Genomic DNA, 9,558 nt, shown 5'->3' on the forward strand with positions numbered 1-9,558 from the left:
ACGGTATAAACATGTAGATTTTCTACTTTTCCATTTTCCTTCTTGTTTATCAATCACCAATCAAGACAAACCGGGCACTACGGTGAGACGTGAAAACACCCGATCCCATTCTGACCTCGATATATATGTGGAATCGTCTTGCGCCATATGTACTGAAATTGTTCGGGAGACATGGTCAAAGCCCGGAGAAAGAGCAAGAAAACTAAAGAAAGCGTTGGTGCATTGGACTCGAAATCCAAATTGTGCTAGCTGACAAAGAAAAAACAGAATATAACAGAGAAATATTGGTTCTGACTGGTTGGTAAAAGGACTCTAAATCCTTTGAGTGGTTCAATTCCACAACAGAACAAAGAATGAAATGAATGAATGAAAGCCATGACCATGCCTCCAGTAGGAAGATCGAGGAACCGGTGCTGGCGCTCCTGGTTCATGGGATCCTAACCGCGATGGGGAGATTAGATATTCTTCTTTCGTAAGTCCATCCAATGGAGATAGGTTGAGGAGAAAGAAAGGAGAAAACTAAAGAGAAAGATGGACAGTAGATTGACAGTATTCGAATCAAATAAGAAAAAAATGTAGCTATTTCATCAAATCCCGATTGTGTGGGTGTGAAGTGGAAAAATCCCGTTATGGCTGGCAGCGGGCATAGGACTGAAAATCCTCTTTCGCCGGGCCTTTTGGACTCGAAATCCAAACGGAGAGAGTGGTTCGAATCCACCTCAGAACGAACAATGAAAAAGGCATCGAGCGGGTGCAAGCTCGAGGAGCTAGGAAGGATGGAAGAAAGCTTGACCGTTTTTTCACTGAACTACTCGAACTTTTTGTTCGAAAAAGCGGAAATAGCTCAGTTCGAGAGAGGGTTGAGCTTCATCGGTTAGTGTGCACCAAAGGATGAGGTTTCTTTCCCGTCCTACAAATTGAAACCGTTCTAGCTTGATACTGCGATATCGTCAAATCATCCAACGGAGCATGGAAACCATTTCGGTGGCGGTAATGGCCTCCAGTAGTTTTCTATGGAACCATACCACTATGGTCATCTATATGATTAGACCGTGTCGCTTCACTAGACTTTCCTGAACCATCCATTTGATCCCCACGGTCGTGACACCACTTTCTAAACAAAAGTTTCCAAAATCCAATGCGGAACCAAGCAGTAAGAGAAATTCATCATGGTAATTATTAGTCGAAAACCAAAGTGGAACGGAGAGTCAGTTACAATTACAAAATTGTTGAGGAATCATGTTGAAAGAACAACATTCTGTGTCATAAATATCGTATATAGAGATTTTTCATGTATCGACGCTTTTGATTCAATTATGAAAGTACGCTGTACTGGACTTGCACCCCTAGTTACGCAGAAGTGCAAGCACAGAAGCGAATGACCGGACCTTACCAAAATACTCAAAAAAGTATTCTATACTGGGGTCTGTGCTCTTGACAAGCAGTGTTTCCAGTCTAGCTGTGTCAAATCGGGTGTGAAGTGTCCTTCTAGGTTCTGGCTGGTAGAGCAGAGGACTGAAAATCCTCTTTAGTTTCACGCATGGGACTCTAAATCCCAATTGCGCTAGCTCTGTGGTTCGATTCCACAACAGAACGAACAATGAATGAATGTGGGCGGTCAACCAGGTAAGCCTGTGCCCAGGAAAGAAAGGACTAGGGAGGGATTGAGAGAAGCTTTCACAGTGGAAAATGCAAAAGCATATCGTTCTTAGAAATTGTGGAATTTTACTCAGTTAGAGCTATGGTTTAGCATCAAGAGGGAAGTTTTGTAAAAGCAACAGGAAGAATTGCTTAGATACCCGTGAGCGTATATAACTTGGGTCGTGTTATAAATGCTCTGGCTAAACCTATTGATGGGAGAGGCGAAATTGTAGCTTCCGAATCTCGCTTAATTGAATCTCCTGCTCCAAGTAGAATTTCCAGGCGTTCCGTATACGAACCTCTTCAAACAGGGCTTATTGCTATCGATTCGATGATCCCTATAGGGCGCGGTGAGCGAGAGTTCATTATTGGGGACAGACAGACTGGCAAAACAGCAGTAGCCACAGATACAATTCTCAAGAAAAAAGGGCAAGATGTAAGAAGAACGAGAGCGAGCCTTCACGAAATAAAATGCAAGTGAAAGAGAATTGTCAAAATTTCCTAAAAGCGGTGGTTCTTTTCTTTATGGATCGGGTAGATCCATATGTTCTGAGGGGGAGACGAGGTGTAGCGCAGTCTGGTCAGCGCATCTGTTTTGGGTACAGAGGGCCATAGGTTCGAATCCTGTCACCTTGATGTGGTATTCACACAATGGGGCCGAAGTGCAAAGCCCCGTAGCCTATCCGCAGTCGGGAAGGCAGGCGAAAAGCGCGCACAAAAGAAAAAGAAAGCTAAAAAGCTTATTTTGCAATCCATTATCTTTGGTATTCTTCTATATTTAGATCATATTATATAGCTATTTCACAGGTTTTATTTACATACCTCAGTCATGTTACTTGTCTAGCCTTCAATCAGAATAGCCTCTCCACCGGTTCCGAAGATTCTTTCGGCATCAATGTGCTTTTGGAATCTTCCTATGAAACAAATAACATTCTGGAACAGTTTAGGACAGAACAGGCCTCAGTAGAAAGCGAGCTTTTTTCGCGTATAGCCACCTCGAAGCCCAATTAGCGCACGGGCTGCCCCCTCAACTCAACCCTGACGAGTACGCAAACTTGGTCAGGGAGCATTTAGACGGTGCAGTTAGTATTGACCACTACCGCCAAGTCCATAATTCAAAAATTGATGAAGTCCACATAATGGAGCTCAAAAGCCGATTACCAAATCTACTTTTTTAGCATCTTGAAACCGCACATAAGAAATATTCTGAATGAATCACCTTACAATAACATACAAGAGACAGCTTTCTATTTTGTCAAACAACAAGTCGAACCCAATGAACAATTCGATTCAAAGGAATGTTCTAGAGTTTTTTCCACTATATTCGCGATATTAAAAAAAATGGAAGAAATTCTTCACGATTTCTAGAGTTCCGGGATTACTTCACTGATATTGATTTTCGCCTAAGCACGGCCGCTAGGTTAGTTCAAAGTGTAATACAACGAACTATTGATACACCGAAAACGAGTCAAGATGGATACATAAAATGGAGACATCGTGGATTGCCCAAATTGGGACGACGATAGGACATTTCACTTTCTTTCTCAATATTTCTGATCATGACTCAACCACTAGGAAAGGGGATTGCTTACTCTCAGCCACGTTTTCGCTTATGCTTAGTCAAGTGAGGATTCCATTCGAAGTAACGTAACAGGAGCACCATCTTCAAAACTTCTCGGGATCCGGAGTTTTTCGATAAAAGGTCCCATCCTTCAGTATCATGATTGGGTCAACCATGCCAAATCATAAGTGAAATAGTTTGATCAGGTCGACCAGGTCAGGCCCGATCATGAGTGAATAGAAAATCGAAAACGTACATAGCTGTTCCAGCGGAAATACTTTGTTTAATTCTACCACTTCTACTAGGAGTAGCCTTTTTAGTGCTAGCTGAACGTAAAGTAATGGCTTTTGTGCAACGTCGAAAGGGTCCTGATGTAGTGGGATCGTTCGGATTGTTACAACCTCTAGCAGATGGTTTGAAATTGATTCTAAAAGAACCTATTTCACCAAGTAGTGCTAATTTCTCCCTTTTTAGAATGGCTCCAGTGGCTACATTTATGTTAAGTCTGGTCGCTTGGGCCGTTGTACCTTTTGATTATGGTATGGTATTGTCAGATCCGAACATAGGGCTACTTTATTTGTTTGCCATATCTTCGCTAGGTGTTTATGGAATAATTATAGCAGGTTGGTCTAGTAAGACGGGGGGCGGCTGTTCGGTCGCCTATGATATACGGACCAATTGGTCAAAAATGGGTTTGTGCCGCAGGTGTTGAACGATCTACTCTACACAGGTGTGGGCTTACAGGGCTAGGGCTCATAAACCCTTTCTTTCATTCATCAAGGGGTCGGTCACTTTTCCGGGCCGGGATCGAGAAATGGAAGTCATAAAAAAGAGATGTTTCTCTTCGCACCTCATATCAAGAGGAAAGGTAGCTTGTCAAGCTGGTCTCACTATTGGAAATTCTAGCTTTCTTTTTTTTTCACCGGCTCTTATTCTTTGTCAACGCTACTAAGGACCTGACGGTTCGCCTACTTGATGGATGAAAGAACATGAGAAAGGGTTCTAAAATAAAAGGCTAGAAAGTCTACTACAGTACAGTCAAAGTCAGCGGCTGAGTTTGCCTAGCCTCGTTTATAGGCGAGCGAGTTAGCGAAGAGGCTTAGGGATAAGAGAGTGTCGGTGCGTACGTAGCCTTCATTCTACTACGCTACACAAAGTCACTTAGCTCGACGTTAATTAATAGAGTAAAGGATGAATACCCTACATAGAAGAACCACAGTTGGCTTACAAAGGTATAACCTTTAGCTCCCCGGGGCTAAGCTGCTTCGCACCACTGATAGTTAATTAAGATTCCATTTCAAAGGCGCTACTTTGTTTTGCAAGCCTTTGTCATTGTCAGTCAACTAAGGTTGGCCCTCGGCCCCCTGCGAATCCGTAAATCAGAGAGCATGCCGCAAAAAAAAGGATGGTCCCCTATGCATTTCATTCTTTCTGGAACGCAAAGAATTAAAGTACCTGACCCTCCATCATGGTGAACCTCTCCTTGTGATCGGGATGAGGTAGATGCCTCCCAGCCGGGGGGCGGATCGAATCGGAGTTTCCTTAGGTAGCCACCGACCTACAGTTCTCCTTAAACTTCTGTGCTTGGTGGAAAAGAAGCGAACAAAGGTACGCTCGCTTGCTGTCTTGTTCTCTGCCGCGGACTAGGATCGCTCGCCAGCTAGGCCCTCTAGAAAAAAGTTGGAGCAACATTGTATGAGAACATATTACCCATCTTCGGGGACAAGGGGCGGAACGACCTCTCGATGTACTTACTGCAGCCCAGGACGGGCGTCGTCGTCTAGGCGTGACTTCTTGTTTTGATCTCCCCTACGCCTAGGACGTTGTTTGGGCCAAGAGCCATAGTTAGTTGTTGTTTCCATTTGGTTCTTCTTTCTCGTTGTTGATACCGGCAAGACCCAGCCAGATGATGATGTCTGCTGGTTGGTAGTGAGAGGACTCTTAGTACCCGCAAAAAAGGGCGCTGGTGAAAAAAAACAATCATTTGATTTAGTTTCTTGCTCTCCCTTAGCAGCGGGAAAGGAGTCTATCTATCTGCCTAGCTTTGGTAGATTTCCCCCAACGCAATTCAAAAACGGAATTCCACGAATCCCTGAGGTGGATAAGTCCGACGACTCAGCAGCAGTGCGGAATTGAGTTTCTGGTCCGGTGGATCTGATCTATAGTGAGGGGGCAATACATACCAAAAGGTTCGAAGAAGGAAGGCGCAGTATATAACCAACCCACCCATAGCCGGTCTAACTGCTGAGAGAGAAAAGTGATTTTCTTTCCCTAAGAGTCCTCGAGTACACACAGCTATTGCGGATCCTTTGCGAGATCAGGATTTTGGATTCATAATTTAGAATCAATCCATGTTAGGTCAACATCGAGACAGAGCATCTCAGTTGGCTCTGTCAAGGAAGTGAAACAGGCATTCCTAGGTTGAGGTTACCATTGGATTGACCCTCAGTCAGGCCTCCGATTCCAAGGAGTTGATTCAGCAAGTTCCCCGCGCTACCTCGCGGGAAGTCTAATCGGATCAATCGGTGGTTCCGTAATGAGTAGTCGAATACACATTGAGGGGGCCTTGCCTCCTCCTTCCCGCCCACACCTTCATTCTTTTCCTCCTCTGATCTTAGAAAGCATACTAAACTTCACTCCAATCTTTCTCCATTAGCAACAAGAGCAGCTCTATCTATCGGCCCTTGATGAGTAAGCTTAGCTATACCGCTTAGGTTGCAAAGCAGCAAGCTCCCTTCTAATGCGTTATTGCTTGGAGCCTTCTCGCTTAGTAAGACGCCTTCGGCCCTTCCTCCTTCTTACTCTGTTTGGTATTCGCTCGCGGGTTTGTTTCCAGGTTCTTTCGTTCTTGGTTGGCTCTCTCTATTGTTGTTTGTAGATCGTGCATCCTGTGCATTGATCCGGCAGCGAGACCCGCCCTGGTTGTAAAGCGAAGCGAGCCGTCCTTCCTTTCATTCGTTGCTTTGTCTTCGGTTTGTTTTTAAACTCGACCTTCTATCGGGACTGTGGTGACGAACCTTACTCCCCTCGGTCAAGTGGTTGACCCGTCTGTCCAATAAGTCTACTAAGTGAATGGAAATCCTATAGTTTGACCAGCCTGGGAAGAGTAGTCAGAGGCAATTCGCTAATTGGAGCTGTTTATATCGGCTTTCTTTCCTAACTAACAGGAAAAGAGAGACATGCGAGTTCGACTCTCGTTCTATCCATGTTCATCAGTCCCTTTCCATCTTGGTACTGTTGATGGCAGTACCGCTCAACTACGAGATGCTTGAAAGTCGATGTATCAATAATGTTCACAAGAGTAGCATCGAGCCTCGAAACGGCAAGCCATGCTTCAAGCTAAGTCAGTATGGATCTAATTGATTGCTAAACTGAAGGAACGATCTCTGTCAAAGATTCTCATTCTGAAGCAGGTGCCTAGCTCTGGAAGGATGGATGGGATCATACCTATTTGAATTGAAGAACATTCTGTAACACTTGTTTTTGAGTGGGGAAGGAAAATAAGCACACAAGCGAACAACCATCTAACCGTCAGTCTGAACTCCCAGGATCAGTCCATCAGTAAGAAAAAGCTTCCATTTCCATCATTCAGCAGTGAAATGGAATAGTTCGATGGTATTGATCGTCCAACCATTGATTGGAATGTCTATCGTGATAAACCATGTAATTCTATAAGCTAAGCAGATGAGGCAACAAAGAACCTAACCGTCCTCTCTGATTGACTTCATCAGAAGATTCCTATGGTCTGGTTTACCTTTCTTCTTTCCTTGCAACCTTGGATCGATATGGTTCATTCCTGGGCTATGCTGTTTCAACGGTTGACAGAAGAGGGGGACGGGCAAGGATGATCAGACTGCTTGGTTCGGTTCGTCAGAGGTATTAAAAAACCTTCTTTTTGGTCTTTTCTTTCTTGCCGCCACTTTAACAGGTGCCGCTGCAATGAGAGCTTAAGTTGCGGAGTTTTTTCTGGATTCTTTTTTTTGGTGCGCTCTTCCTTTTTTTGGATAGAAAGAAGGGTTTAGTGGGAGGGAAAGGGGTAGTTAAGTTTTAGGTTGGCTCTTGTTTTTTACAGACTTTCTTTTCGGTGTAATTTAATAAAGAAGTAGCAATTGTTCATTTCATTTTTTTGCATTGGTAGTTCTTTTTCATTTGAAAGGGCAAAGGGGGGAAGGGAAAGGATTGACCCTCAGGGATCATATTACTCAAGAAGACTTGGGGAAAATAGCAGGATTGGAAAAGTTCGAAGAGACTGAGGAAGACAAATCCATTGTCGAATCCTGCAGAGTGATAACATCGAGTAGTGGGGGCTGGCTTCCACCCCTGATAGAGCTTGATTTACCAGAAATCCCGCCGAGTCCTAGTGGGCCTAGATTCCGCGATAAGTTCCGAGAAATGGAGGAAATGATGCATTCAAAGTTCGCAGAATTGCAAGAAAGAAAAAATCCTTGAAAGAAAAACCAAACAAGACCAGATGTTCCCTATTGTTATCGGGAAAGAGACTAAATGTTCGGCCTTAATGAGATGGACCTTGATTCCTCTCCGGCCAGGAAAAGATGTGGCTCCTCTTTGTTCTACTACCTTCATCCTCGGGTGAAGCCGGTTGGCTCACCAAACAAGATATATACTGTGAAATCATTGGTAACCATGCCTAACGGTCGGTCATCTAAGCTATCGGTCAAGGCAAGTGAGAGCTGTTCAAGAGTTGGGGGCATATCTTTAGCTCGAGCAGCATCCGCTCCCGAAATGTGAGTTAAGCTTTAAAAAAAGAAGAAGAGCTACGAGTGGAACAGGTTCTTCTATTCCTTGTTGGCCTCCAGCTCCTTCTGTCCCTCAATCCTCTTCTCTGCCCTTTTTTTACTATTATGCGTGGCATGCCCCCTGTTCGTATCTTAACAGGGCAACCTTCTCTTGCAAACAATCGCTTCGTCGCTAACACCGGTAATGCCCCATCCCTTTAATACTACCTTCGAGGAATTTATCTCGCGTCCCTGTAGTGATAAGAGCGCATTCTCTAACAGCTTTGAAGCCGAGGCAGCCATCCTCTTGCCAATCCTAAACAAAAGAAAGAAAAGCCCTACCCGCCTTCATTGGTTGAGTAAGGGGCATTTACCTATCAGTCCTAGTCCTAAGGCGCAACCGGAGCACTAAGCCCAATTACAGCTTGACTCCGTAAATTAGACCTCATTCTCCTAGTCCTATTCCTGATTGTTATTTCGGATTCTGTGCCTGGGTGGTATCTTCTTACTATTGATTCAACCTCTTCGGGCAAACGTTGTCACTTCCTTTATTTGAAAAAAGGGGTCTAGAACTACAGTGATCTGATACCTTCTTCCCTTGGTCTGGGTAGGTAGGTTATGTAGGCTACAACTGTTCATAGGTTGTTCGATCGCAAAAGGCCAAATAATCGATTACTAGTATGCCGGATATTGCCAGGAGGCCCTTCCCCCTATGTTTGACTCATCCTAGATGGGTTCACACCTGTTGATTCCGGTCAAAGAAAAAAGCTTTTTCACGGCATCCGTCCCATCACACCAATCTACGCCAAGATAAAGAATGCTGGGTTGCCAGGAACAAACCCTGTGATTCAAGGTCTTGCCTAGAATTGCCCTAAGAAAAATGCACCCCATTAATTGATCCCTCTTTAGAGTAGTATAAGTACATCCTCGACTATAGCACGAGTAGAGTCGAGTTCTCGTACTAACCTAAGAGTAGATATGCCGAAATATTTCCATGTTCAAGCAGCTAATCAGTAAACGACTTCTCCGTAACAGTTTGAAGATTGGCTCGCAACGCAAGTAGCGGCAAGAAAGGAGAGCAAGACTTCCTTTTTTAAAAGAAGAAAGAACTAGACTTCTATAAGAAGATTTTTATAATCGTAGATTGTGGAATATTCATCTATCTTATTAGGTAACTACTTTAGCTGCTCTCGAAACTGAACCATCGTGAATAGAACTAGCGCTTAAGGAAGAGTAGGATCTGTTAGCAAGTCATATTCAATCACCCGGTCTTCTCCTTCCTAGCTTTTAGATTTTCTGATTCTCTCTTGGATTTTCATACACTTAGCCGTGTACGTATCTTGGCTAAACTCGAACCTATAGTTGATCCATCCATACTCGGTAAAAAATCAAAAAGGTACTTGAAGACGACTTTGAATGGGAGGAGGTTTTCTTTTTATCCCCCCTAACCTTATTTTTATGTCTTCTTCGTTCTCAGTCCCTACGGTCCATTGTAGGATGATTTTCCTAAGGCCTTGAATTCGTTGGCAAGGTGATCAGGGTCCTCTCCCTGGTCCTATCGAACCAGTGACTTCTCTCCTGGGATTGAATATGTTTTGCCTTTCCCTGATGGTTCCGCAT

General features: G+C 44.0%; 1 protein-coding gene, 1 long non-coding RNA gene and 1 other non-coding gene across 3 annotated transcripts in view; 2 read left to right on the forward strand and 1 right to left on the reverse strand.

Moving 5' to 3' along the window:
• Window positions 1-3,018, reverse strand: part of LOC123068202 (uncharacterized) — an 11,448-nt gene extending 8,430 nt beyond the window's left edge. Inside the window, exon 1 of the long non-coding RNA XR_006431620.1 lies at window positions 2,883-3,018. This is a non-coding gene — a long non-coding RNA (uncharacterized lncRNA). The remainder of the gene's footprint in view (window positions 1-2,882) is intronic.
• Window positions 2,203-2,277, forward strand: TRNAP-UGG (transfer RNA proline (anticodon UGG)). The gene has a single exon. It is a non-coding gene; the product is annotated as a tRNA-Pro (tRNA).
• Window positions 3,019-3,389: 371 nt separating the features above from the next.
• Window positions 3,390-4,013, forward strand: LOC123064264 (NADH-ubiquinone oxidoreductase chain 1-like). Its single transcript, XM_044487780.1, has one exon. It carries the CDS (start codon window positions 3,543-3,545, stop codon window positions 3,912-3,914), a length of 372 nt encoding a protein of 123 aa, XP_044343715.1. The 5' UTR covers window positions 3,390-3,542; the 3' UTR covers window positions 3,915-4,013.
• The last annotated feature ends 5,545 nt before the right edge of the window (window positions 4,014-9,558 follow it).

The sequence above is a fragment of the Triticum aestivum genome, chromosome 3B (genome assembly GCF_018294505.1).
Source record: "Triticum aestivum cultivar Chinese Spring chromosome 3B, IWGSC CS RefSeq v2.1, whole genome shotgun sequence".
In the NCBI taxonomy this organism is placed as follows: Eukaryota; Viridiplantae; Streptophyta; class Magnoliopsida; order Poales; family Poaceae; genus Triticum; species Triticum aestivum.